Here is a 27,496-nt window from a genome sequence, read left to right on the forward strand (position 1 = left end):
GGTCTCGTAGAGAAACGGGTAATTTTCAACCCTCCCTATGAGTAATAGGATGTATACGCTAACGGCCCGGAGATAAGGATGAACGTAGAGGTGCTAGTAAGAAGTGCTAGCGGCAAGCTGGAGATAATTCTAGCATGGTTCCATCCGGATGCCCGGATGGTCCGTAGGGTCATGGACCCGCTGTCTCTAAAGATACGGTTCAGCGCCATACCTAAATAAGTATGGCTGAGTTAGGTATACCCACACTTGACTAAATTTCATGTTTCTCCTTATCTTGCTCCTTCGCCTCGTAGGTGCTTCGCGGTATAACAATTATCAACCAATACGTATATAAAGAAGGGCGCTGCTAGAATAATATTTTGATGCCTTTAATGTAGGATAAGCTTCTACGGTTGAGTGCGAGTTGGCCGAGGGTCAGAGGATCCGGGGAGACTGGCGAGGATATCCAGAGAGCCTAGGCTCGCCCGTGGGGATATCAGCGGGACTGTAATAACAATAGTCCATAATCTGTACTAGTATCTTTGAACATGCCTAGAACTTCCTAGCCGAATAGAACCTAGTGGCTACCACATAACTTCAGTTGCGCTAGTGTATGAGGCCCGGACTCTACCTGCATGCACATCTGCGACATGAAGGCTCGCGGGGTGGAGGGTCAGAAACTTGACTCGACCCAATTGGCGACTTTGGAGCAAAATGATTTATCAGCGCAAGTCCAGCGCCAACAAACCCCCCTTAACAAATAGGGTTCACAGAGATTATACGAAGAATATAGAGCCCAAATTTCTCATGTGTTAACGGCTCTTTTGTTCTGCTCATGCTAGCTGAACATCCCACTGGTAGTGAAGGGTGTATGTCTGAACTTATCATATAGCCCGTGTAAAGACGGTGTCAGATGAAGCCCCTGGGCCACCTGCATTGAGCCCGAACCTCATGGCTCGTACCGATAGAAATACGACGAGCTCCAGTCTCAGGCATCCTTCTTCACTAGGCTAGAGATCGCGGGGTGGACTTAGGTCAAACATGGGCGCCACATCCTCACACTCAACGACTGGACTGGATAGGCCAGAGCGAGCAAATCTTGGCTGGACCCACCAAAGACCAGCTGAATCCTAATAGGGTGGGCTTCTTATTGCTCTAGACTTTTAAGGCCTGAGACCTCCTCTTACAGGAGCGTGAGTGGACCCTTGTTGCTGCCAAGCCGTTAACCATCCCACACCGGTAAGAGCAAAACCAGTAGTTCAGGGCCATTGTCAGATCCCAAGGCCTGGTCTGTGCTATCTTCCGCGAGAGCAGATCCAACGAAGGGGAGTCATGTTCAAGATCCTAAATTAAATGCCTTGGCAGCATGCGGTGGATCCAGGGCCCCTCAAGTGTCAACGGCTAGCCCTACAGCCCCGGGGCCATTACCTTAACGTGACCATCCTGCTCATCCCTAGAGGCCGCAGCTGACCCACTTGAATTGTAGGACTTCGGCTGGATGACTATGTACTTGAAGGAGTAGTCTATGGATCATCTAATCGCGCAATGACAAACTACTTAGGTGTGATTCCCGTTATGGGAAAGATTCGGACTCGGAGGCCTTGGATGACCTTTATGGCAGCATTAGTTACACGATGTCGCACATAGTACCGAGCCAATCTACATTAGGCCTGGAGGCGAGGCCATGTTACTACCCATCTAGAAAACAATTCGGTAGTACATGCCCTCTAAACGGCAAGCAGGTGGCGTATGCATCACAAGGGTGTCAAATCTTCAAGGTGTCGGCAGAGCAATATGTTCAACTAGCATTTTACTTTCAGGGCCTGATTCAAGTTGCACCATGGCCTACTAATACATATGTGGTCACAGTGGGCATCCTTTGAGCGCCGAGGCTCTTTAGGCCCTTGATAGACTTCCTAGCATTGCCTCCTAAGTATGGCAAGGTGCCAGAATATAGCGGGCATATTGGGATCAAGGGCCGGGATCAAGGGCCCCCCAATATTCGGAGGCTTACATGAGAACATTATTACAAGGTTTTAATCTATAATTTGGTCTTGTCTTGGGGTTCACTACTCGATAAGCTACCGAATGCCTTCTCAGTGGTCTTCACGAGGCTCGGCAGTCCAGACATGCAATCCGCGCCCGCTGATTTGCTCCGCTCTCCCCCACTTCTTTTTTTTTCCACCTTTCGCTCCCCCCGCGCGATTCTCGTAGATGTCAACATCATGGACGAGACATTCGGAGCGAATGGTGAGCGATGTTTGATCCGATACAAAGGAAAAGCCTGCTAATCATCTCAATAGCCCTTGTAGCCGTGTGGCATACCTACCGTCTCCCCCTCCTAGGGCTGGTCGCGGTCGTCCTCGTGCTGCACGCCTATCGCCAGTTGCAGTCTAAATCAAAGACTCCTGCTTCAGCCTCAGTTCCTCCATCGCCGCGTGCCCTATCCCCGAGCCCCGATGCAAAGTTCTCCGCGACTGAAAGTGAACCCTCCACATGGGCGACAAAGGAGATCAAGAAGCCTGTCCCTTCTGTGAATGGCAACCCACCGACCGTTGGTCCCAAGCGCGTGCAGGGAAAGAAACCGGCTAAAACGATTGGCAAACGGCGCGAATCGGAGGAAAAGATCCAACCCATCACTCATATTCAGCCCATCATTTTTTTTGCCTCCTTGACAACCACGACCGAACGCTACGCCAACGTCCTTCTGGAAGACCTCCGAGCTGCAGCCCAAGATCAAGCAGACCCAGAAACCCGTGCCAGCGGCCTTTTGCCTCCACAGATTCACGATATTTCTTATATTGACTTCGATGACTTCTTTCTTTCTGTCCCAAAGCCACCGTCCACTTCCCCCGGCACTCGCTACGTCTACTGCATTCTCGTCCCTACCTACAATATTGATACCGTGCTCAACACCTTCCTGGGCCATCTGGATGAAACACACAATGACTTCCGTATCGACACGGCGCCTCTGTCTCAATTGGCCGGCTACTCGGTGTTTGGGTTCGGTGACAAGGAAGAATGGCCGACCGAAGAAGAAGGCTTCTGTACACAAGCCAAGGATATTGATCGATGGATGGCAAAGCTGACCGGTCGGAAACGAGTCTATCCTCTGGGACTGGGCGATGTGAAGAGCGATGCGGCATCCGCTCTGAAGGAATGGACCAAAGGTCTGCAGGATATCTTCTCTGATATTCTGAAGACGGGCGGTCTTGGAGAGGGCGTCGAAGGCAGTGGTGATGCGGTGGAGAGTGACGAAGAAGATTTCGATGAGAATGAGCCCAAGTTCCAAAAGGATAAAGCTCAGACTATGGTGGATCTTGAAGATATCAAGGTAAACAGCAATTCTGCTGCTCCTGTGCCGGTTGACTTCACCACCGTCGGCAAGTCAGTCGTTTCAGAACCCACAGCCAAGGAGATGGTCCCCAAGACATCGCCAACATATGCTGCCTTGACCAAACAAGGCTACACCATTGTGGGCTCGCACTCGGGTGTCAAGATCTGTCGATGGACCAAGTCTGCTCTGCGTGGACGTGGCTCTTGCTACAAGTTCTCATTCTACGGCATCCGCTCTCATTTGTGCATGGAAGCTACTCCGTCCCTTTCTTGCAGCAACAAGTGTATTTTCTGCTGGCGTCATGGCACCAACCCGGTGGGGACCACTTGGCGTTGGAAGGTTGATTCGCCGGAGATGATTTTTAATGGAGTGAAGGAAGGCCATTATAAAAAGATCAAGCTCATGCGAGCCGTCCCCGGCGTCCGCGCCGAGAGATTTGCGGAGGCTATGCGGATTCGGCATTGTGCGCTGAGTCTGGTTGGTGAGCCGATTTTCTATCCTCATATCAACCGCTTCCTCGATATGCTGCACGCTGAGCACATCTCTAGTTTCCTGGTTTGCAATGCTCAGCATCCCGACCAACTGGAAGCTCTGAAGCGTGTGACTCAGCTATATGTCTCGATTGACGCGAGTGATCGAGAAAGTCCTCGCAAGATCGACCGCCCGCTTCACCGTGATTTCTGGGAACGTTTCCAGCGATGCTTGGACATTCTTCGTGAGAAGCGCCACGTTCAACGGACCGTATTCCGCCTCACCTTGGTCAAAGGATTCAACGTCGATGACGCAGTTATTGGGTATGCTAATCTCGTTGAAAAGGCCCTGCCCTGCTTCGTGGAGATCAAAGGTGTGACATACTGCGGAACGAGCACAAGTGCTGGCGCTGGCTTGACCATGCAGAATGTCCCATTTTACGAGGAGATCACCTCGTTCGTCGTTGCTCTCAACGCGGAGCTCGAACGCCGTGGTCTTGGGTATGGTATTGCGGCTGAGCATGCCCACAGCTGCTGTGTGCTGCTTGCCTCGGACCGCTTCCATGTGAATGGAAAATGGCACACTCGGATCGACTACGAGCGCTTCTTTGAGCTCCTGGAGAGGGAGGAGGCCGATGGCACTTCCTTCACCCCCGAAGACTATATGCGGGAGACGGAAGAATGGGCGCTCTGGGGCCGGGGTGGATTCGATCCAAATGACGAGCGAGTCTATCGTAAAGGACGCAACAAGGGCAAAACGATTGGAGCTGCCCCTGAACCCACCGCATCCCCCGCATCGTGAGGACGCCTAGAATCACCAGTGTTTATCAAAACCACACTCCCCGGCGAAGTGTCGGAAGGCACTTCCCAAAAAAAGAAAAAGAAACAGAAAAAAGAACATCCTCCTTAGTTGACCAGGCAGTCCTTGCCCTTGGCATCTGACGACCTATGCCTGCCTTACTTGCACCAACGGATCGCATCTTCGAGGCACGGAATCCCAACGTTGGGATATGAGATCCTTTGCTCTCTTCACTTGGGCAGCAATATTTCTTGCTTCCTGCTCGGACGATGGCTCTTTGATATTATTGATCTATTAATGATTGCAGAGATATGCAACATGCATTTTGATCAATTTGGAAAACAGCAATAGGCTATTCTAGTATAACGAAAATCTTTCCCGTTGACCGTTACCATTGTTTTAAGGTGCCCCAGTAATATATGTAGAGATGCCCGATGTAAATATGTAAATACGAGGGAATGCCTTCACCGCCCAAGATTGTCCCGCACGAGCTTTCTGCCTTTCAACCCAGTCATAGTTTCCCCAAACGACAAAAAGGCTTCAAAGGCTTCTAAAGCTCAGGTTTATTTCTGACTTCTTTCCAAACTCTCACTTTAGAGGGCTTAACCCTAGAGCCATGGCCCAAACTACCAAAGGAACCGCGGGTGTCCTTCAAATCCCCGCAGCCGCCACGCAAAAGTCGGCCCCGTCGAAGAAGGTTCACAAACCTCCTGCGCCTCGCCTCAAGCTCCTCATCCGCCGATTGCCCCCCGGACTGACCCAAGCAGAGCTTGAAGGCGCGCTGGGGACTGAGTGGAAAGTGGGAGGCGGGAAAGTCGACTGGCTCCAGTACAAGCCAGGTAAAGTCTCCAAAGAGTATGAACCGAACCCTTACTCTTGATAGCTTCGACGCACTCGCTCACTTCACAATATTGTTATATCTAGCCCCGCCAAACCTTCGCGCCCTTCCAGAGCATATGTCCATGTCGTGTCTAGTGAACAAATTACGCCGCTATCCGAGCAAGTTCGTCAAGCTTCGTTCCACGATGCACGAAACACTTTCCATGACCCAGTATTGTTGGGGCCCCCGACGCTTGAATTTGCCCCATATGCAAAGACGCCCGGTAGTCGCGTGCGCAAGGATGCTCGCCAGGGTACCATAGATCAAGATCCAGATTTTATCGCGTTCTTGGAAAGCTTGACGCAACCAATTACCAAATCAGCACCAGCAGAGGCTGATGGGAATGAGAAGAAAGACTCCGTGGTGACCACTCCTCTGGTACAATTCATTAAAGACAAAAAGGCGAGCAAGGCAAAGGACGGTGGGGGCTCTAAATCTTCGAAGGGCCGATCGGATAAGGAACCGAAGGAGAAGGTCCAGGCGAAGAAAGTTCTACAGCGACCAAACAAAGAGACAAGTACGGCTGAACCCTCGGAGAAGAAAGGGAAGGGCGAGAAAAACCCCAAGGAATCTGCCAAGGCTAGCAAGCAGGCCGCCTCTGCATCCAAACCAGGCAAAGCCAATGCCTCCAACACTGCAAAAGAGAGTGGTGGCCAGGAACGGAAGAGAGAGCGTGGCAATGCGACTGGGGTCAACAAGATTCTCCAGCGCGATCTGGGAGTGTCTCCGGCAGGTGGATCAGGTGGACGGCGACGAGGAAAAGGCGATTCGAACGAAACGGACTCGCCGAACGACAGTACCCGCGACTCGGCTACGGCTACGTTGGCCCCCGATTCAACCAAGAAGGACCAAACTACGAAGGGAAATAAGAATGCCGGACCGATAAAAGCCAAAGAGAGCGAGTCTCCTCAAGGTCCCGACAGCACACCAACCTCGAATCCACCCGCGAAGACCCCCAAAGGCACGAAAGGAAAGTCGACCGCGCCACCCTCTCCAACTGCCACTCAAGCGTTCTTGAAGCACGCCAACCCATCACAGGGAGTCACCGAGGCCTTGTTGCAAGAGGCATTCGGGTCGTTCGGTGCAGTGAGCAAGGTGGAAATCGACAAGAAGAAAGGCTTTGGCTATGTGGACTTTGCCGAACCGGGTGGGCTGCAGAGAGCCATCGCAGCAAGCCCCGTGGCAGTCGCGCAAAGCCAGGTGGTGGTACTGGAGCGCAAAGCGAATGCTGCGGGCGAGAAGTCGCGGAAGGGTCGTAACGACCCGCAAGCTAGCGGGAAAGCGAAGGCCGCGCCAAGTGACGGGACTTCGCCGGCTCCAGCAGCAAGCACTACTGGCAGCTCATCACGAGGACCGCGTGGCAGGGGATCACGGAACAAAGGGCCGAAGGGAGGTGGTTCAGGCGGAGGAAACACTGGAAGTACGGACAAGGCGGAGAAGCCGAAGGATGGAGAAACAAAGTAAACAGGCAATAGTATCCCATAGCACCGCATAGCACCGCGCCGCGCAGGACTACCTATTAGGCAACCAATCAACGCTTCATCTCTTAGACAGGATGAGAGACCATAGAATACGAGTCCCCACTAGTCACTACTGGATCGAGCGGACTAGTTGACTACAGGGTTCGGGTCCCCTTAACCAAGTACACCAGCAAGTTCACATAATGCCACCAAGGGCGTTCCATTATTGACAACTATCTGTTCGGGCAGGGGGCAACACAGCGGTGCTAGACCGCTTTTCTCAATCGCGAGAATGAAAAACCTTTCAGACCTCCTCGACACCCACCAGGACCAGCCGACCGAAGTCAAGACGCCGAGACCAGGCAAAGATCATCACCACTCCCTGGACCGAGACACCGACACTGCAAGCAGCACGCGTAACGATCGAGGCGGGAGTAAAAACGGTTTCACTTTAGGGCATCGAGGACATAGAAGTCATCAGCAAGGGTGGAGATTCTGTGGCTCTTTTAAAGAGCTTAGAAAGGGGACGTCTACTCTAAAGTGATTCTTTGAACTGTAGGAAAAGAGCAGTTAGCAGGAGTTCGAATGTTCCAGGGAATCCCCGCTGGTAGGGGGGAGGGAGGCACATACGTAGAGTCGCTTGAAGAAAAGAAAAATTGCGGGAGGCCGAGACGTTCTTATATACCTGCGCCCGCCGGCCGCTCACGCTAAGCGACACCGCCTTGGTTTGTCCTGTTTGTACGGAGCGGCTCACTCAGGGTGGGCCATGAGGAAACTTCCGCCAATCCGCGCTGAGGCTGTGGGCATATCACGGGACCCGAAGGCAATAGCTTTGAAAATTTTTTCTGCCACGCCGCTTCTGATTCGCCGGTTTGTCGTGAGCTCCAACACTATGAACGGCGGCTGGCCCTTGCGGGTTTTCTCTGCGCGGATTGCGGTGTAAACAGGACGGTTTTACGTGATTGGAATCCGTTCACTGGTGGACTGTTATGATTCAAATTGGTAATAGCCCTGATATTACGTGGCGTAAAGAGATAAGAGGCAATATGTGCGGGTACACGGCCTTCTAGGCCTACAATCGCCATCCATGGATGGATCGCCGAGAGTGGTCTACTCCAGGGGCTGTTGAGCGGTTGATTTTCCAATCGACTCTGATCCTCCCTTGCATCTTCAAGGCCAAGGTAGGCTAGTCTGTCTTGGATTTGATGAAGCTGGATGTTTCATTCTTTCCCTATCGGAAGGATCGAATGATATTACCATCGAGCTGCCACTCATCATCGCCCTGTGAGAAACGATATCCTAGCTGCGTTGAAGTATCCCGCCTGATAATGACATCCATGGTTCCTAAAATTTGCAATGTTGGGGGGATCAAGGGCTCGTAGACTGCCCGATAAAACTGGTCCGATCCCCTGTCACCCGTACAGCTGACCATATATTTCAAAAGATAATGATCATCTGTAGCACACAAGGAGGGGAAATAAATTCCCCCAGAATGCGTACAGCAAGCAGAAGCTTCCACGCGGCTTTTTCTCCCGTAACGAAGCCACCGTCGCAGCAATAGCAGCTCCCTGGCTAAACCTGATCATCCTAGCTAACGGCCCCAGATTGCTTGTGCACAAGTGGCGGCAGCAGTAAGCTACCCTCCAAGCCAGAGTGAATACCATCTATGGCTTGAGACTCGAACGGTCTCCATGGTCCATATCGCGCAGGCGTAGCACTGCCAATCGCTTTATCGAGGCCTTCCGCTGCGAACAGAGCTGTAGATATAGTAGCTCGATTTTTAGGAATATTCTTAAACTATAGTACTTCTGTAGAGCTAGTATTTTTGCTTGGAACAGCTTCCCGGGTTGGAGGGATCCTGTATCAAGGAGCGGTCATCGTTACAGGTCAACTTGACGTTGGCAGCATGATCGTGTGATATATATCTACCGCGTCCCAAGCAGATAGCGTGAGGACTACCGTTAGCCAATGACTATGACGGCTTGACTTTCGAAGGTCTCAATCGGTCTGTTGCCCACAGTTCACGGGTGCTGTTTCAACAAGCGTCGAAAAGTTAATCAAGAATTTTGGAAGTGTCAAATTTGGAATAGTTATTTCATTGTGGCGGGGTTGAGACTGAGCGACTGGCCGTGTCGTCGGGCTCCTTTAGGACTGACGCCCGCAATGGTCCGACAATACGTAGTACTTGGCATACTAGTAAGGGCATCCCTTTGTCACGCAACGCCACGTGGCGATGACACTTCCTGAATCGACTGTGAGTAACGGCGGGACGGGCCGCGATGCGAGCCCTGAACTGCCCGCGATGAACACGAAGATCCGCCCCAAACCGAAACGCATCAACCGTTCTGCGCGGCACGGCGACGAACGATATCAACGGGCAAGCTTCGACTAGCGACAACTAACGTCATGTGGCTCCAGGAGGACCACATGTTGTCGGAATCGGAGCGGAAGTCTGACCCGGGAGAGCGTTGTTTCAGTGCTGGACCGAGTCGAACGACCCTGCAAGTTCAAAGAGATCAATTGGATTCCTACCTCCGGAGGGGCCGGCGCGGGCTGAATTATCAATTCGGGATGGGAAAGAACTCATATCAAATTGCAAGACCGGTACACTTATATTGGTAGTATCCGGTGAGGTTGGCTTATTCTACTCACAGCTACAATGGCAATGGCAACATGAACAGTATCGACAATTGTTGAGGATGGAGTGAAAGAATTACAGATGACGGGACAGTGCTGCCACCTTCCATTGACGCTACCCATGGAGCTTCAGTACAAACGTTCGGGTTTGGGAATATTCAAGTTAAGAGGGAATCATCACTTCTATTCGAGTCCCCTTGTATTGATTGAGCGTGAACCCCACGAAGCTCGTCCGACTGAAAACTCAGTCTGCCTGACCCGAGCAGTAGTACCCGCTATTTTTGCTCTCGAAGTCACAGCCAACAACACATGATCCATCCGCATTCTCATACGTCACAGGATATAAGCTTTCTTGATCAAAACCTATGAAGAACGAGTCCCCAGCCTCGCAGACGCTATAGATTGAGAGAAATTGCGTTTGCGACTCGCAACTCCCCGAGGCAACATTGACAGTCGCAGAGCATCCGCAAGCAGTAGTCATGATCACATCGCACCCGTCCGTGTTGTCCATAAGGGTGAAACCACCGTCCACCGCGGACACAGGACTAGCGTTGAGCAGCGTAAGAGTGAGACTAGCGAGGACCGCGAATGCATACATCGTGACCTGGGTTCGGGAGAATAGGACCATGATTAGCTGAATTGGGGGGTAGCTTCGTGATAGAAGAAGATCTGTACCTGGTCGATTCCAACGAAGTGATTTGGTTTGAATTATGCGTAGAGAAGGAATGTATTGCTCGATCCCTGGTGAACAGAATGCTGCCTTTGAGCAGAGGTCGACCAAGCTTTTATAGCCCAGTTTCGCACCTTAGGCGTTCCACAGGAGTGGTTGCCGGCCCCCGAAATTTGACCACAGCATCCAAAGAGCTTGAGGGAATTGTGTTGGATGGGGGTTGCAGTAGGCCACCTTATAGTTACCCAGGTAGCGTGAGACAACATTGACCAATAAGTGGAGGCTTGGCTAGGCTTTAGAACAGGAGGTCCTTTACATACTCATATCAGACAGAAATAGCCTTGGGAGCACTGAAAAGCTTGATATTACTCGGTGTTTCCTGCACGAAGGACTTTTACCATTGATCAACAGTCCTTTCTGGCTTACACGTGATAACATGAGGAGCTGTCACTATCATAGCTCTAAGGCGCGCTCCCATGGGCCATTCTGATTATCGGCGATACGTACATGGCCTGCGAAATCTAACCCTATGAGTGACGGAACTCTTCTATAGGATGGCTCGCGCGGCCCCCAAGCTGTTTGGCCCCACGCCCATCCCCGGCCGCGAACGTTCAATTTCCCGATGTCTCATATGGGATCAGCACTCAGGCTAAGGGTTGGAGTCTAACTGTTTGGCCGAGGATCGGCGTTACTTATGCGCCTGGGGAAGCACACTCCAGAGTCAGGCGACCAACTGTGTAGGGTAGTGAACCATACCCCAACAACTTGGACCACAGATCCTCGGGCTTCTCCTGTAGTTTTAGATGGACTAGCTATGGGTCTACTCCCATACAGACCCACATTCGAGCAAACATCTGATTTATTCATCGAGCCGGTGGACTATCCCGCATTCTCAATTTACTACTTAGCAAGCAAAAGTCAGGAATGCTGGTCGAAGAACCCATAGATCTTTAAGCCTGGATACAATTGTCCTCTCCTCCACTCGTCCCTGGTCATTCCTATAGCATAAGGATCTTTAATGGTTGTGACGGGCGTTGCAGCAAGATCCGCCCATGGCTGCCCTCGCCAGTTGAGCCCGACTGGGGGCTCGGCGCGCAGGAAGGAAGTCATGGCCACCAATGTCGGGCGTGGGGTCATCGCTCTCTCCCAAGACACCCGAAAGATCACGCTTGGCTATGCTCGCCTTGTAGATCATGTTGAGCCAGTTCCCCAGGCGGTAACCGCCCTTGGCAATCTGAAGCTCGACCGTGCCAATGGCAGAGTTGTAGTAATCGGGATAGAGGTCGCCGGATTGCAAGGCAGCCACTCCATTCGGCATCACGACGGAGCAGACATAGGCGTTCGCATCGGAGGCCCACCGAGTAGCAGTCGTCACAACATCGCCGATGTCGTCGCCGTCAATCCAGCCGGCGGCTTGGGAGGACAGATTCCCGGACTGGATCTCGCCGACCAAGGTATCGGCCCAGCTCTTCGCATCGGTGAGTTCCCCGCCGCCGACCAGCTTCTCTGGCATGTAGGTGTCCCAGTCCGCGTGGAGGTTGTCCTGGTACCCGTCGAAGGTCACTTCAATCTCATTTCCGCCCCTCTCGAGCGCCTCGTCATGAAGGGGCTGAGTCAGATCGCCGACGAAGTGGACGAGGAACTTGAGGGCTTCCTGCACGTTGGCATCGGAGAGACGACCGTCTCCAACGCGCTGAGTGTAGTTCGCCATCGCAGAGATGGAGCATCCCGCATTCCCGCAGTCGCGATTATAGTCCACGTTGCAGTCGCTGGGCGGATTGTCCTCCGCATCGATGAAGTGCAAAGGCGCCGACCATTTTCCAGCCTTCGTCTCCCGATAGTCATCGGCCCAGGAGGCGATGTTGGCTAAATAAGAATCCGAGGTATCCCCGAGGACACCCTGGGCCCTGGGCTGGTCAACACGGAGATTTCTCAACCTTCCAGACAAAGAGCCAATTTCACATCTAGCCCATTGTCTCAGAAGAAAAAGACGTACCAAGAAGCCGTGTCTGAAGTGACATAGTTTTGGGCAATGTAGGCGACGGTGGCGTGGCCGAGAACACCCCATGCCTTCACTCCGCTCACCGACCCCAAGCCGACAAGGGCAACCTTGGCCAAGCGGGTCATTGCTGTGACAAGTGCGGGGCGGTAGTTTCTGCAAGGTGTGGATCCGTCAAACGATCCAGGCCTCTGTTTCGAGGACCTTGGAGAAAGGCCAAAGGCATTTTATAAGACCAGGTCTGCTCGTATTCGACACGACGCTTTGGCTGCATTGGATCTTAGTACATGAACGATTGCAACGTGAAGTTTGCTATCGGCGGGTGAGTGGACATCAGCCGCTCACGGTTCGTCAATCTGCGACCGACCTGGACGTAGATTCGTTGGACTAAAACTTCTCGATGGGAAAATGATCGACGTCGCGGGCAATCATCGCCCACGGGCTGCTGCGATTTGCTGACCCCTGACGCGGGATGCGACACCGGAGTGCATGTCTAACCCAAACAAGCCAGACGAACTTGGCAACCGATATGCACGTGGGGACAATCTGTCGCTCTTCTGGAATTCTCCGATCGAGAAGACCTGCAGACACCGCGGGCTTATTGTGGGAGGTAGCAGCGTTACATTGTGCTTATCGCCGCCAAACACAGTGTCGAATGGCCCCACGGAGGAGCCACGCAAAAGGCAGAAGGCATCATGATGACCCAAGGTGGGATATTCGACAGTTCGGTCAAACCAGCGAGGAAGGAGCGCCAAATAGTCTGCTTCCCACGATCACTGGAGCAAGAGCATCCTTAGAATCCTTTACATAGGCATTCAAGCGTGCTTGAGCAGAACGAAACGGACTCCGTCGGAGGACAATCCAGAGACGATCGTCGCATCAATGACTCGGCAGCCTCCGATGGCCAACAACCCACTGAAAGCCGGAAAGCCGGGAAAACGACAAATCTTCAGGACCCTTCCTCCAAAGGGAAGATCATGGATAACTCTGCGATCCACCGCGGCAGTGGTGGGAAAAGCCCATGGTAAACAAGTACCCGTATCGTAACCATCACCGGAGGCCGTCAGTGCAAACCTTCGACCTGCGAATGGGTTGCTGTGATCGGTCATCTAGCCATTGAGGAGTTCCAGAGAAGGCCAATACCATTGGCAGTTGCTCTTGGACTTCTTTTAGCATACTATTCGTGACTGCTTTCACTATCAATTATTGTGAGGAGACCGTTTTCATGGTCTGCACCAGGGCAGGCATTACACTACCTGATGTAGTAACCGAGTCCACCGGTGGGGCTCATACGGGAGAGCGTCGCGGAGTCTCCGCATGCCGTAGACGTTCTCCAATTTTGCAATTTGGTTAAAGGAGGATTCATATGTGGCACCAGGAGATATTCTGGCTTATAAGTCCCACTGCTTTCCGAAGTGGAGGATTTGATATAGGGTACATATAAGCATGGGGAAGATCGACGGCAAGCTAGCGATGATCGCCCCATTGAATGTCTAGAATACTTCTTCTCTGGAAATCCATGATTTCCGCCCAGCTTGACAAATCCTGGCCACAGGGGCCCCTTTTGAATCTCATCTCAACCTTGTCACATCATACCGCCTGATGAGCTCCTCTCGGTGGAAACGGCTGCCCGCCCGGTCCCCGCACCGGCAGTCGGAGACGGAGCCGTGATGGGGTTTCCCCTCAGGATGCCAGGACAAGCCCGATCGAGGGGGGCTTATATGGGCTGGAATACCGCGTTATGAGACAGTATTCAAATCTACATAAATCAATCGAGCAAAAAGTAAGCTAAGGCGAGTCTCCACAAAAGAGCCGCACTAACAATCGGCTCAATAGTGTCGGGTCTTGTTCCTCTTACCGTCATCAAGGGTGCTGGCCATGAGTTCATCCCCCTGCCCCAGGGAGAAAATGCCATTACCGCGGACTTTCATTTTATTCGGACCCAGACCGAGTCTCCGGCCCATATCACCTCGGGATTCTACAAGATTGAGAGCGGACCGGAGCGACCCGCCCACTACAATTTCGAAGAGACCAAATACGTGCTGAACGGCCAAATCGATGTTCTGGTAAAGCTCCCGTCTCCGGCATCCATACGCCGATTGGGGAGGCCATGCTGACCGCGCGATTCCAGGACGAAGCGACCGGATTTACACATCATCTGGTCCCCGGAGACTTTGCCTTCTTTCACGTCGGTAGCAAGGTGAAGGTCGGGAGATCCGCTGCATATAGATCATGCCACTGCATGGCTAACATCCATTTCTCATAGTTCTCGACCAAGTCCCACGGTTTGGCGTTCTATGCTGTCACCCGCCCCATTCGAAACCCGCACCCCAACCTCCAGGGACGCGAAGAGAAGAAGTCAAGACTATGAGCCAGCACTCTGAAATAGATCGGGGGGAAGCCTAAAGTACAAGCAAGAATAGATAAGATCGTGGCATGGAAGGCAGTCGTGGATCCCTGCGAAAAGAAATCGGATATTCTGTGGATCCACTTCAAGTTGCACCAGTCTAGAAGCCGAAAGTAGCGTTCAGCAAAACCCCAGGCGTATTTGATTAATCTATTTAATCTCATGTGGAGGACTGCAGGATCTTGGGCCAACGTCACCTTTCGTTACGGGCGGCGTTCGAGGTCGCATGCTCCAGTAGGCCAATCTTCGACCCCCCACGTACATGAACACCCCCGAAGTAAAATCATAGCAGTCGGAATCGTGAACTGTGAACATCGTTTCTCGAACGTTTCCCAAAGCAAGGAATCTAAAAGAAAAGAAAAAAAGAAGAAGAAAGAAAAGCTAGTCTTCGGGGGCTTATCAAGTCTGTGAAGTCTGACAGAAGTGGCGCGACAAAAGATAAAAACCAAAGAGAGGAAGGAGCGGTGCGGGCCGCGCACCTGCCCTTCGTCGCCTCGCAGCATCCGGCTCGTTCACGCTTCACGATGGGCCGCCCCAAAGTCGACCCTGCGAATCGCCTTAGGGCCAACACTGCTTGTACAGCCTGTCGTGCCTCCAAGAAGAGATGTAGCGGCTCCTTCCCATGCACAAGCTGCATCCAGAAAGGGCGCGCGCGCACCTGTATTCCATTCAAATCATCTATATCCGAGGCCAGCCCTCGCAATGCACTGGCCCGCGAAAGCCTGCCTCCATGGGAGGAGTCACAGCAGGTACTCAATAGTCCGTTAAGCTCTCAGATTCATGCCCCTAGCTCGTCTGGCCGAGGGCCCGAACAGCCTATGCAGGGCTCTCGGTCGCCGGAAGCTACGCATCGCACTCATCCGCGAATGCTCCGGAATTTACAGGGTGATCGCGGTATGTGACTTTCGGGTTGCCACGAGGCACATGGCAATGGCATCGTCTAAACCTTAAGTGCAGTCTACGTCGGCAAAGCCGCCTCCCTGTCGTTTTTACAGCTCGTTCGGGAGACGGTCACCCAGCATATCGGACCATCGCAGTTCTCGCATCCTCTCGGGAGAGAGGATATGCTAGAGGCCGAGGCAACGCACGATCCGTCAAGCTATGCCGAGGAGAACTGCAGCCCTGAAGACCAAGAACGATTAGTCCGTTCATACCGGATAGCAGTCAGTCTTTCGGGCCATTACCCCGGGGAGCTAGCTCATGGCTAAAATTCACAGACTAGCGGCTTCCTTCACTTGGGTCATGATGTTACGGATGACATGGCGGGCTTCACCGAGCCAAAGACCGAGCGTGAAAGCACCAGAGCTGCCATAAAGGACTTGATGCTTGCCATCGGAGCACAATCATATCCGAATGATCCAGACACGGTCCAGATGAGACTGTTCTTCTTCACGCGGGGCCAGCGCAGGGCTTTTGCTAGCTTTCTGGAAGACCCAAGCATTAACCTCATACGGGTATTTCTTCTCATGTCGTTTTACATGTTTGGCGCTTGTCGCCGGAATACAGCATTCATGTATCTGGGCGTCGCAGCGCGATCGGCTGTTGCCCTCGGTCTATACGAAGACTCGGCGGGGTGTTCCTGGCAAGAGCAACGTGATCGGTATGGCAAGCAGATCTGACTTCATTTCTTTTTAATTTATATATATATATATATATATATATGTGCATGCCATTCACTAACTTCAACTAGGTCGAGCCTATGGATGAGCCTCTGTGTAATTGATCTTATAGCGAGCTCCATTCTCGGACGCCCGGCAGCCACGGCAGCAGTAATCCCAGGACAGCGACCAGATCCGAACCTCTTTGGGTCAAGTCCCGCAGAGACAAGCTTGGGAGCCTCGTTCCAGCTGTCGCTCATTCTAAGTGAAATCATCGGCCGCCTGTACAGTGAGAAAGGAGCCTCTTCAGAGATCGCGGAGGTGCTACTCCGACAGCTGAAACACTGGAGTGACAATTTACCCGATTCCCTGAGAAGGTCGTCTGTAGCGGATGAGGAAGCGACAATAACACAGGAGCGCATCATCAGTAACATGCATGTTGCCTGCTCATATCACTTTGCCGTTATTCTTGTGACCCGGCCTTTCCTCATATCTTTACTGAGTATCCGATTGGCGCAGCTCCATCAGACCCTGGCTATAACCACGCAAGATGAGAGCATTTCCGATCCGGCACAGTCCCGACTTGCAGCCGCCTGTATTGACTCGGCCGTGTACATGCTGCAGACCTGTATCGAGGTTCACCAAACGGGCTATTTATTACGGAATATGGCGATATTGAAGTGAGTCGTCCCACGCAGCTCCGGACATGAGACCTACTGATCCAAACCTGTAGGGCGTTTATCTTTGCAGCAGCCCTCGTGCTCGGGTTCACCATGTTTGCCCACCGCGAGATTGACTCGGATGTAGAGAGTGCATTCAAAGGGGCCCTGGTGATCTTGCGGATGCTTGCTGCCCAGTCAGCTCAGGCGGCCCATTACTTAGAGATCCTGACTCTCCTCGAGGCCGCCATCGTGCAGCAGCGGCAACGATTGGCCGCTCACGCCCGTCAGCGACGCAGTCAATACGTCAGTCGCATATTCAGCTTGCACGACAGTCCCAAGGCTCCCCGCGACCAGGGACCAGAGCAAGTCCGACCCGATCCCTCAACCCCGCTTTCGATGCCAAGCGGCTCGTACCCGTGGATCCCGCAGGACGGCCTTTGACGGTCATCCCCCCGGCGATGGATGGTGCATTGCTCGACTGGGAGGGTATGGAACTCCCTCTATGGGACAGCTTTCCTTTCACCGAGCCTGGGTCTTCTGTCCTTTGAATCGGCAAAATATATGAATCTATCCTTTTTGCTCCTTTTTGCTCCTTTTTTGCGTGGAGGCTTGCATGGCTGGGAAGGGGTGGTTTTCTTGATTCCTATCCGTAGATAACTGTCTTCGAATCCATCACCTCGATGAATATAGTATCTCCATCAACACCAAGACGGTATATTTCCTGTCAGCAACTATTCTGGTTGGCTTCCGTCTTTGATGTCGCATATCTCTAGCAAATAACGAATATCATCCTCGACGCCACAAATTCCCACCGCAGATAAGCGGTGCGCGGGCCGCAACTTGCCACCCGAGTGCAGTATCCGATCAGCCTTGCTATAGTTTGGGATCGAAGATAAAATGAGCCCAAGATTCGCCTGGCCACCGATTCTCAGAAACAAAAAGAGAAAAAGAAGCCTGAGAAACAACAATGGCCCCAAACCCACTATTGATCAACAACTCTGGCTGGAGACGCCTGAGCGTCGGCGTTATTGGCGGCGGCATCGGTGGCATGTCTGTCGCCATCGCTCTGCGCCGCGCAGGCCACGACGTGACGATCTATGAGAAGTCTGACTTTGCAGGCGAAGTTGGGGCCTCGGTGTCCTGCGCTGCGAACGGAACCCGTTGGCTCCATGAATGGGGGGTCGATGTGGCCAAGGGCGACCCTGTAGTCCTCAAGAAGCTGATCAACCGCGACTGGAAGACCGGCGAGCCCGTGAGCGTGTATGATTTGGATGACTATGAGAAGCGCTGGGGATATGTGAGTCTACTTCGGTTTGGATGGTACCTTCTTTGGACTCGCAAGTCTAATCTGTTTTTTTTTTTTCCCAAGGTTTACAACATGTTCCATCGCCAATACATGCATGCGATGCTGAAGGACTCGGCTCTGGGCGAAGACGGCGAAGGACAGCCCGCGAGATTAATAGTGAACCACCGTGTATGTCAAGCTGCCTGAGCCCTGAAGGAAAAGACTGCTTATTAACCCACGATCGCCTTTCTAGTGTCGCGATATCGACCTGGCGACCAACACCATCACCTTCGAGAACGGCGCAGTATCTCAACATGACCTGATTGTCGGCGCCGACGGTATCGGATCTGCTGTACGCGGCATCATCGGTATTCGTCCGGAGAAAAAGCCCTCCGACTCGAGCTGTCTGCATGCCAACGTGGATACCGAGGAAGCCGTCCGGTTGGGGCTGGTCGATTATTCGCAAGACAGCGCCTTGGAATACTGGGGTGGCCAAGAGGGGAAGTGGGACAAGATTGTCCTGTCGCCCTGCAACGGCGGCAAGCTTCTTTCCTACTACTGTTTCTTCCCCGGGAGAAAGGGGATTATTCGACGCAGGCCTGGGGGTCGGAGGGTCGCCCGGTGGAGGATCTGCTGAAGCCCTTTCCGGAGCTTGATCGACAGGTCTTCCAGCATCTCGCGATTGGCAAAGAGATCCAGCCGTGGCGACTCTGGGTCCATGAGCCGTATCCCTACCTTCAGCAGGGCAGTATCTGTCTGCTGGGGGATGCGGGACACCCGATGATGCCACACCAGAGCCAGGGGGCCTGTATGGCGATCGAGGATGCTGCGGCTCTGGGCATCCTGTTTGACAAAAAGTACTTTAACGGCGACGTTGCCCAGTCGCTCGCGGTGTACGAGGAAGTCCGTCTGCCTCGCGTGACCCGGGTGCAAGCTGCCGCGGCCAAGGCAGCTTATAACATCAATGAGAGAATCGGTCAGTTCCCAGTTCCCCATGGGAAAGCTCCTTCACCCGCTAATACATCCCTCAGGCTTCTCTTTCAATAAGGACATCCCCACCTACAAAGTGGAGGACACCAAGAAAGTTCTGACCATCGAGGAGATGAACGCGTAAGTCGATCGTCACGGGGCTGCTGTCCGCATACTAATTCTCTCCAGATATGACATGTACAAGGACGTTGAAGAGAAACTGGCGGCCAAGCGGGGCATAAGCTATACAGACAAGTACATCTGTGGATTACCGGTTGGGTTGGAACTCCCTAGTGGAATCACGATCGGAGCATGAACATGACCGTATTTTTGAGCCATTTGCTAGAACTATGTATAGTGTCTTCATACAATAATGACGAACCCTGTCTACTTCTCATCTCATGCCGCTCGTTGTTCGAAAAACGATCGGAAATGGGTAGGCCTGTCGGCGAGTTCCATTCAGCAGAGCTTGAAGGATACAATATGGAGCCTTAGGAGCATGTCTACAACAGACGTATATGCTTGTAGTACTGATACGCCCAGCCTGAATGGTGATCCGAACTGCAAGGTCGATACCAATCAAGGGCTTCTTCGGAGACTCGGGAAAAGGTCTAGATTCCCTCCCTGACAGATACCCCCGAGCAACCCTCGAGAACCACGATCTGAACGACGATTTGACACAATTGCACACGTGTCAAGGTTAATCGAGCTCCATTCCACGGCTTGAGAATACGGCTTCTACTAGTTGATAGTGACCCGCTTGATCTTCTGGAAAGCGGCACTGCAGGCTGACTGAAGATATCCACTCAGGATGATGCTTTACGAGGCTTTTCCATCACGTCTCAAAACAGTACCATTTTTAGGCTAATACAAGTTGATATATAAGAAGCTTAGTTCATTATCGTCAATTTCAATTTCTTGTCTTAATATCGCTTAACCGAAAAGAGCATCTCCCAGGCGGTAGTGCACAGTCTTGACCTGGGTGTAGTTCTCCAGAGCGTAGGAGCCCAGCTCGCGGCCAAGACCGGAAGTCTTGAATCCACCGAAGGGAGCCTGGTAGGAGATCAAGTTGTAGCTGTTGATCCAGACGGTACCGGCCTTCAGAGCATTGGAGACCCGGATGGCGGTGTTGACGTTCTTAGTGTGAATGGCAGCGGCAAGACCTGGAGAGGAGAAAGTTAGCATCAAAAGACTAGCAAGCAAACCAGGGCACAATCACGTACCATAGCTAGTGTTGTTTCCAATCTGGATGGCCTCAGCCTCGTCCTTGAACTTCTGGACGGTGATGACAGGGCCGAAGATCTCCTCTTGGGCGATCTTCATGTCGGAAGTGACATCAGTGAACACGGTAGGCTGAATGAAATAGCCCTGAGTACCGTGGCGCTCACCACCGGTAGCAACAGTGGCACCCTCGCGCTTTCCGTGGTTGATGTACTCCATGATACGGTCGAACTGGAGCTGGGAGACCTGGGGACCCTGGAAGGTGTCGCTCTCGAAGGGGTTGCCGACCTGGTTCTTGGCGGCACGCTCCTTGAAGCGGGCGACGAACTTGTCGTAGATGCCCTCCTGGACCAGCAGGCGGGAACCGGCACAGCAGCACTGGCCGTGGTTGAAGAAGATACCGAAGTTGGCCCAAGAGATGGCGTTGTCGATATCGGCATCATCAAAGACAATATTGGGGGACTTGCCACCTAGAGAAGAAGTTAGTGAATCGTTTCAACTCCCGAATCATATCATGGAATACGAACCAAGCTCAAGGGTCACCTTCTTCAGGTTACTCTTAGCGGCAGCCTGGAGGATGGTTCGGCCAACCAGGGTGGAACCAGTGAAAGCAACCTTGTCAATGTCCATGTGGCTCGAGATAGCAGCTCCGGCAACACGGCCGAAACCAGAGATGACGTTGATGACACCGGGAGGGAAGCCCGCCTCGACAATCAGCTTGGAAGCGTAGAGGCCTGAGAGAGGGGTCTGCTCGGCGGTTTTCATGACAACGGTGTTACCGGTAGCGACAGCGGGGCCGATCTTCCAGGACCACATCAGGATGGGGAAGTTCCAAGGGATAATCTGACCGCAGACACCGACGGGCTCGTGGCGAGTGTAGGTGAGGGTCTCGGGGTTGGTGTCAATGGTTTGACCGTGGATCTTGTCGGCCCAGCCACCGTAGTAGCGCAGGCAACCGGCGGCGTTGGTGACATCGACCTTGGCCAGGGTGACCGCCTTACCGTTGTCCAGGGCCTCAATGGCGGCGAGAATCTCAATGTCGCGTTCGAAAAGATCGGCCAGCTTCGTGAGCATCCGGCCACGCTCAGAGGGGGTCACCTGGGCCCAGGCGCCCTCGAGGGCCTGACGAGCAGCCTTCACGGCAATGTCGACATCCTTCTCGGTGGCCTCGTGCACGGAGACAATGGCCTTTTCGTCGGAGGGATTGATGGTCTCAAAAGTCTTGCCGTCGACACCTTTGACGAACTCATTGTTGATGAACCTATAGCGAACAGGATTAGCAAAAGTAGTGAAGGTGGGAGGGAAAGAGAAGAGGAGGGGGCGGGGAGGGGGTGGGGCCGATGGCATACAGTCCAAGAGGCTGTTCATAGGTGACCGTAGGGGTCTTGATAGTAGTAGAAAGCGCCATATTAGCTAATAAGGGGTATCACGAAAGACAAGATATGAGCAAGGGTTAGGGACGGCTCAGGAGCCTCTTATAAGGAAATCAATTCTGGAGAACCTTGAGGGTTCGGCAAGGTATGCGGGGTCACAAACGCCACAGGGAGAATGAGATCAGAGTGTGTACTTGGCAGGTACCCACCACCGCGCGACTTGCGCTGCGGACAGAAGTACCCTGCGGGTACCACCGTACTGCGACGATCTAACACGGTTCTGCTGGGGCCCTAGCCAATCCGAAGCTCGAGGCTCCGCGAATGGCCGCCCACAGCCCACCAAGTAAACCCTACCCCTCCCCCCAGCCCTGCGGCTGCCCCTCTTGCCCCTCTAGCACCCCCAGCCAATTCGGAGTTTCGGAGCGCCTCGAGGCTGCCAAGGTAGCGCTAGCGGTAGATTATTCGAGGATTATTCAACTCAACACATCATGGCCACATATCACTAATCATAACCCAAGTGGACCTGCTTATACCACGGGGATGCGAAGTCTCGGTGGAGATCAGTCCCGTGGAATCAGCCCGAGCTCTCGGGGTGGAGCCCTCACGAATCTTCCATCTCTTTTACGGCCGAGAGGATACAGGCATTTCCCGCGATGGCTGATGGCAGCTTTTATAGAGCTCTGGAGGTACTGGAGGTGCTGGAGATACTGGAGGTGCTGGAGATACTGGAGATACCCTGGACGCTCGGTTCCGTAGAGTCGCTCGGTGGCTCCCCCGCAGAAACGCGGGGGTGCGGAACCGCAGCGTGGCGCGCAAAAACAGGCCATGGGCATTCCCGGGGCAGACCCGGGGATGACCCGGGGGATACTTGGGCATCGGCATGAACTCTATACAAGTTGAGGCAGGTTGGATTACATCGGCTAGGGAGCCAAAGGGAACCCTCACAGTCGCTCACAGCTTCCCGCAGTGCAAGAACCGCGGTAGATCCACATACCGGGCGCCCAGTTATTGCGCCACTTTCTTCCCCAAATGTGTACCGTCGTGATCATGCCCATTCCGCGATGGAGGAGGTTGCGGAATGAGAAATGAACGGCTTGCAGCCCTGGCAACTCGAAGCGCCCATTAGAATCTTGTGGAACCACACAAACACTCCAAAGGGAACGGAGGTGACCTGGCAAGATCTGTCTTCCTACTCACTCCCCGTCGTTTTCTCTCGTCTTCGCTACATGCGGCTTCTATCTATGCCCCTTCAACTGACGCTTTTTAACTGACACTCTTTTGGTTGACACTCTTTGGACCGACACTCGTTTGGCTTCCCTCCCATCAACATCAATATCCTGTCCTCGCAGGATTCCGGCACTCCACTGGATATTTCCCGCGCCCAGGCTACCGTTGATCCGAAGGGTCTAAGCCCGCTTGGTATTCCCGGGCCTAGGGATGAAGCAGTCAAGGAATATGGTGAGTGGCAGGTGTGGCAGGTCACGCATGACACTCGCAAGACTGCATTTCGACAAGTATGCGAGGTGATGCTTGAGAATAGTCTTGATCTCGAGCAGGTCTACAAGGGTCAAGGCCCGGATTTATTTATCGCCAAGCGCATAAAGATGGGTATTGCTCGATGTTTTGTAGAAGACATTCGGCGATGGGTCGAGGCGTGAAGAAACCGGTCTCGGTCCATGAAATAATCTAGTAACGACTAGCTCGGGTGTTGGACCCGTGAGCGGTCCGGAGTTCTATCGGAGAATATTGGCTATATTAGGTAGTGTTTATAACGGTGATTATACCGTCACTGAGGAATTCATAGTCAAATATAAATGAAAAGATGCATATTTTATGAAAAAAAAAAAAGACCTTTACCACTATGTATTTTAACCAGTTCTTGCTGACTTAGGTTTCGGAGCTGAAGTGTTTTCACTGGCCAAATGCTGGTTGAACGCTAGAGGGGAAAACGTTTAAACACGTCTAAGGTTGAAGTTAACAGTCCAATACTAGTCGTTCTTGTCAAGGGACTTGGCCTGAATCTCCTCTAATCGTGGGTGAAGTGGCATTCTTATATTGAGGGGAGTACTGGTAATCAAAGCAACATTTCGCGTGTAAAGAATCGGGCCTGAGCATCATCCGTTAGTTGAGGGGAATGGAGTGCTGGTGACTCGAGTCTGGCATCAATTTTGCTACAGTACCCAACATCCAATCGCAATATATCTAAAGCTAGGCATATCCTTTCTACCCCAAACTCCACCGTCCGCGCCGTCACTGTAGTGTCTAACCTAGTAGCGGTTGGAAACTTTTTCTAATCACGTCTATACCTCCATTTTTCGTTCCTTAGCAGGAATCTGTAGAGCTACCTTATATACTTGGAGGGCAATGCCAAAAGTAATTTTGTTAGCTTCACTTACTAGGCAGAGCTCTTCGGCATTCTTGTTTATACTGCAATCGTTACTTAACGCTGAGGTAGCCAGGATATGACATAAACTATAGCGATCGCATGATTTTTTATTATTTCCATTATTTCTATTGTATACTTCAGAATACCCTTACCTAGTTAATGGAGCAACGAAGAGGTTGATCCACAAGTCTTACCTTCCTTTTTTCTCCCTCCCACATTCTTTTTCTTCATACAATCTCTATTAGGTGCGCTAAATAACCAATTCCAAAAGAGAATCCCTATATAAAGTAATGTTGAGATTAAGGTTATACTCGTCGATTTGTCCTACTTTGTAACATGGGAGACCAAGAACATACCGATGGGATACAGCTAAGGTGAGGGGAGATTCTGGTCCGCCAGTCACAGAAGAAATGTGGGAGAGTGAAATGCGGGCGATGGGGTATGCACTAATGTTGTGGAACGGCCCGTGGAGGGTCCCGGAATGGACGCCATATGAGAACCTGGAGCTGTAGGTGGGCTGGTTGGGTGCAGATATGGTTCGTCAAGACGGTTACTGCGGTAAGACATTAGTCTGTTTACCTCGCAAACCTGCTTAATTCCAAAATTATCAGGTACATGTGGAATGCCAGGTGGGTAAGGTTACCGTTACAACATATAGGAAATGACGCTGATCCATTGGGCGGCTGGTTGGACGGTTGAATGGCGGTTATAGACCTACTAGACTACATTCCAAAATCCAACCACTCCCGTCCCCCTAGCCCTAACAAGCACAATAAAGGCGCTCAGCTGAAAGTTATAAAGCCGCTCATTGATTTGAACGAAAGCCAATTTCTAACACTCATCATTATCACGTTGATTCCAATACCAACCTTCCATCTTCCACCATCCTCTCGTCAAGATGAAGTTCTCCATTGCCATCCTCCCCATTATTGCTGCCCTGGGCATGGCCAGCGTTATGGACGAGAAGTCCACTGCGAAGTCCGCTGCTTCCTCTTTGATTGATGCTGCTTCTCCAAAGGCAGAAGTCTGCTGCAACACCACTCCCTGTTTCGTTGGATGCCCGTCAACGGCGCCTTCGCGGTAAGTTCTCATGACCACTAGTGCGTTCAGGTGAATAGAGAAATGCTAATATAGGTTGGAAAATTAGCTTTGCTGCTAAGCCTATGTCGCGATAGAGTTAGGATTGGAGGAACATCGGGATAGCTTTGACCGTTGTATGGAGTTCTCCCTAAGGGTTTAAGCTCGGCCGGTCAATAGCGGAATGGTGCTTTTTCTAGTGTATTTCAAGCTTTGCGAGTTAGAGCAATCAAGATTGAGATATACTCCCTAGCGCCTGTGTTTTCGCGCGGCTCCTACGAGCTTTTAAAGGAAACTGGGGATCCAGTTTAAACAAAAGTCCGCATGCCTCGTTCGTTGCTCAGCGATCTACGACTCCCTTGTCCGTGTACGCTATCTCGTATGTGGCCACTGTCGGGCTGCTTGTGTCTGTGAGATTATAGCGAATTGCATTCTGCGTTGTATCAGGTTAAGCAGTAAGTTTAGTTAGTGTATCTAGTTCCGACGAAAGCTGGCAGGAGCTTCTCGAGTTTGCAGACAAACAAAATGGCATTCCGGCTGACCCGGTAATCTTTACTAATAATTGGCCCTGGGGGACAGATGACGAATGTTAGTATATTCATGTTAGATAGCGATGCGGTTATCCCGGAGACGACTTGTCTATGTCCTGATTTTCTACTACTTCGGTATAATATCTCTGCCTAGTATCGATACTCCAACATACAAAAACGAAACTCTTGTTCAGATAGCCCATCATCCAACCAGTCATGCCTACAGATCATATGCCGGCGTTGAGCTCTGGGGCGCGGTTCCCTGGTTCACACGCCGACCGGCAGCAGTAGCCATGTTAAACTCGCTCATAAAGTCGGCAATAATCACGTCCACTGGATCGGTTGGATGGTAGTGGGCGAACTCAGCGATCGCATGACGCCCGTCCGAGGCAGATCCGGACGCCCTGACTTCGTCAGTAGAGGTTAGTGCTCGTGGAGGTTGGTATGCTCACCTGCGATACGAATAGGTTTGCCCGTGAAGCTCATGGTTAGGTTATTTTTCCAGTCGGGTCACTCTGAACCTGTTGACCCCCACATTAGAAGCAGCAGCCACGCCCGAGCCTCGGTCCATATATTGCGGAGTTGATGGATTATAGTGAGATTCATGATACTAGGAATATCATCGCATCTTGCCGATTCCCCAGTGGAAACCTAGTATGGAAGCTACTGGTAGTTGTAAGGCTACCGAGTCCTTAAGAATTGCTTGTATTTAGGCCTGGCAGTGTCCAACTTCTCATGATAGCCTGCTGGTGTATTGCGTGGAGCTTACTCCTACCTAAGTAACCGATGGAATTTTTTTCAACTCATGTTTTCCTCCAAACAATGGAGCGTCTTGATCGCATGGAGTTCAGAGTTAGTTAAGTTCGATGGTTTTAGCCCCAAGGCCGAGGCCAACCAAACAGAGGCAGGACGCAGACACAGGAGAGAGAAGCAGCCCTGCGGGTCACCTATAAGTGACTGCATACCTTCTCCACACTGGTAACTACGCAATATTTTCTCAAAATCATACTCGCTCCAGTACATTTCGAGGCGGATTCCGGAGAGTTTCCAGTCCCCATCCATTTTCTTATACCAATGTGTCACCTTCCCATATCCATGGCCACGAAGGGTGACAGAAGTGTGGTCCGGATCTTCGTATCTCTGATGCGCCGCACGAATCTGATAGCTCGCACCGATTTCCTCGTCACACACGGGGTTATATCTCACGGCGCCGATCAAGTTTTGAGTGCGCACCAGGGGATGGCCAAGGAGTTTGGGAGACGCAATCATCGCAACAAAATCCTCCGCACTCACTTTCGGGAGACGTTCATGTCCAATCATACTATAGTCCACCTAACGAGTACAGGTCAACTTCAAGAGTTGGGGGCGGTTGCGCTCGTTGAAGGCTCCACATGTTTATTACCAGCAGTGTGGGGGGCAAGGATATTGCGCAGTCTATCCCAGTCCTGTAGAAAGTCAGGAAGAGGCCTCTAGAACGGAAATCGAGCTTTGGGCTCATCAACTGGACCTTTATATCACAGCTATCGGCCCACTCGAAAGCGAGTTGACCAAAAGCGACGTAATCTAGACCGCAAGCCCGGCAGACGTTACTTGAATGGCACATCAAACAAGACCCGCTTAATCCGAGGACACTTACCTCGAACTTGAAGTTTTTCCATGTGTGAGTGAAAGGGGGGAACTGGGGCTGTAATGATCTCTGTTGATCTGCTACGCTTATATGAGGTTGAGATTGTGGATTGGGGGTCCATTTCTCGGGA

General features: G+C 52.1%; 11 protein-coding genes across 11 annotated transcripts; 7 read left to right on the forward strand and 4 right to left on the reverse strand.

The window, feature by feature from the left end:
• Window positions 1-2,236: 2,236 nt before the first annotated feature.
• Window positions 2,237-4,588, forward strand: N7468_003619 (flavodoxin and radical SAM domain protein; the record flags this gene model as incomplete). The annotated part of the gene is made up of 1 exon (XM_058472916.1): window positions 2,237-4,588. The coding sequence occupies one exon, from the start codon at window positions 2,237-2,239 to the stop codon at window positions 4,586-4,588; it is 2,352 nt and encodes a 783-aa protein (XP_058331919.1).
• Window positions 4,589-5,201: 613 nt separating this feature from the next.
• On the forward strand, window positions 5,202-7,469 carry N7468_003620 (putative nonsense-mediated mRNA decay protein Upf3; the record flags this gene model as incomplete). The annotated part of the gene is made up of 3 exons (XM_058472917.1): window positions 5,202-5,440; window positions 5,510-6,925; window positions 7,175-7,469. 3 exons carry the CDS (start codon window positions 5,202-5,204, stop codon window positions 7,467-7,469), a joined length of 1,950 nt encoding a protein of 649 aa, XP_058331920.1.
• A 2,337-nt stretch (window positions 7,470-9,806) lies between these two features.
• On the reverse strand, window positions 9,807-10,160 carry N7468_003621 (uncharacterized protein; the record flags this gene model as incomplete). The annotated part of the gene is made up of 1 exon (XM_058472918.1): window positions 9,807-10,160. The coding sequence occupies one exon, from the start codon at window positions 10,158-10,160 to the stop codon at window positions 9,807-9,809; it is 354 nt and encodes a 117-aa protein (XP_058331921.1).
• A 1,087-nt stretch (window positions 10,161-11,247) lies between these two features.
• N7468_003622 (S1/P1 nuclease) lies at window positions 11,248-12,359 on the reverse strand (the record flags this gene model as incomplete). The annotated part of the gene is made up of 2 exons (XM_058472919.1): window positions 11,248-12,169; window positions 12,229-12,359. The coding sequence occupies 2 exons, from the start codon at window positions 12,357-12,359 to the stop codon at window positions 11,248-11,250; spliced, it is 1,053 nt and encodes a 350-aa protein (XP_058331922.1).
• Window positions 12,360-13,833: 1,474 nt separating this feature from the next.
• On the forward strand, window positions 13,834-14,602 carry N7468_003623 (uncharacterized protein; the record flags this gene model as incomplete). Its single annotated transcript, XM_058472920.1, has 4 exons — window positions 13,834-13,868; window positions 14,042-14,297; window positions 14,363-14,437; window positions 14,498-14,602. 4 exons carry the CDS (start codon window positions 13,834-13,836, stop codon window positions 14,600-14,602), a joined length of 471 nt encoding a protein of 156 aa, XP_058331923.1.
• Window positions 14,603-15,162: 560 nt separating this feature from the next.
• On the forward strand, window positions 15,163-17,339 carry N7468_003624 (Zn(II)2Cys6 transcription factor; the record flags this gene model as incomplete). Its single annotated transcript, XM_058472921.1, has 5 exons — window positions 15,163-15,532; window positions 15,596-15,801; window positions 15,856-16,238; window positions 16,329-16,916; window positions 16,970-17,339. The coding sequence occupies 5 exons, from the start codon at window positions 15,163-15,165 to the stop codon at window positions 17,337-17,339; spliced, it is 1,917 nt and encodes a 638-aa protein (XP_058331924.1).
• A 526-nt stretch (window positions 17,340-17,865) lies between these two features.
• On the forward strand, window positions 17,866-19,468 carry N7468_003625 (FAD-dependent oxidoreductase; the record flags this gene model as incomplete). Its single annotated transcript, XM_058472922.1, has 6 exons — window positions 17,866-18,195; window positions 18,268-18,372; window positions 18,437-18,796; window positions 18,856-19,159; window positions 19,215-19,293; window positions 19,342-19,468. The coding sequence occupies 6 exons, from the start codon at window positions 17,866-17,868 to the stop codon at window positions 19,466-19,468; spliced, it is 1,305 nt and encodes a 434-aa protein (XP_058331925.1).
• Window positions 19,469-20,085: 617 nt separating this feature from the next.
• On the reverse strand, window positions 20,086-21,781 carry N7468_003626 (uncharacterized protein; the record flags this gene model as incomplete). Its single annotated transcript, XM_058472923.1, has 4 exons — window positions 20,086-20,315; window positions 20,376-20,843; window positions 20,901-21,634; window positions 21,723-21,781. The coding sequence occupies 4 exons, from the start codon at window positions 21,779-21,781 to the stop codon at window positions 20,086-20,088; spliced, it is 1,491 nt and encodes a 496-aa protein (XP_058331926.1).
• Window positions 21,782-22,831: 1,050 nt separating this feature from the next.
• N7468_003627 (uncharacterized protein) lies at window positions 22,832-23,404 on the forward strand (the record flags this gene model as incomplete). Its single annotated transcript, XM_058472924.1, has 2 exons — window positions 22,832-22,912; window positions 23,096-23,404. The coding sequence occupies 2 exons, from the start codon at window positions 22,832-22,834 to the stop codon at window positions 23,402-23,404; spliced, it is 390 nt and encodes a 129-aa protein (XP_058331927.1).
• A 1,626-nt stretch (window positions 23,405-25,030) lies between these two features.
• On the forward strand, window positions 25,031-25,307 carry N7468_003628 (uncharacterized protein; the record flags this gene model as incomplete). Its single annotated transcript, XM_058472925.1, has 2 exons — window positions 25,031-25,212; window positions 25,280-25,307. 2 exons carry the CDS (start codon window positions 25,031-25,033, stop codon window positions 25,305-25,307), a joined length of 210 nt encoding a protein of 69 aa, XP_058331928.1.
• Window positions 25,308-25,959: 652 nt separating this feature from the next.
• On the reverse strand, window positions 25,960-27,397 carry N7468_003629 (Scytalone dehydratase; the record flags this gene model as incomplete). Its single annotated transcript, XM_058472926.1, has 4 exons — window positions 25,960-26,143; window positions 26,749-27,071; window positions 27,142-27,302; window positions 27,376-27,397. The coding sequence occupies 4 exons, from the start codon at window positions 27,395-27,397 to the stop codon at window positions 25,960-25,962; spliced, it is 690 nt and encodes a 229-aa protein (XP_058331929.1).
• Window positions 27,398-27,496: the final 99 nt, after the last annotated feature.

This window comes from Penicillium chermesinum (assembly GCF_028974085.1).
Source record: "Penicillium chermesinum strain IBT 19713 chromosome Unknown utg000003l:1.0-5111272.0:1.0-5115320.0, whole genome shotgun sequence".
Taxonomy (NCBI): Eukaryota; Fungi; Ascomycota; class Eurotiomycetes; order Eurotiales; family Aspergillaceae; genus Penicillium; species Penicillium chermesinum.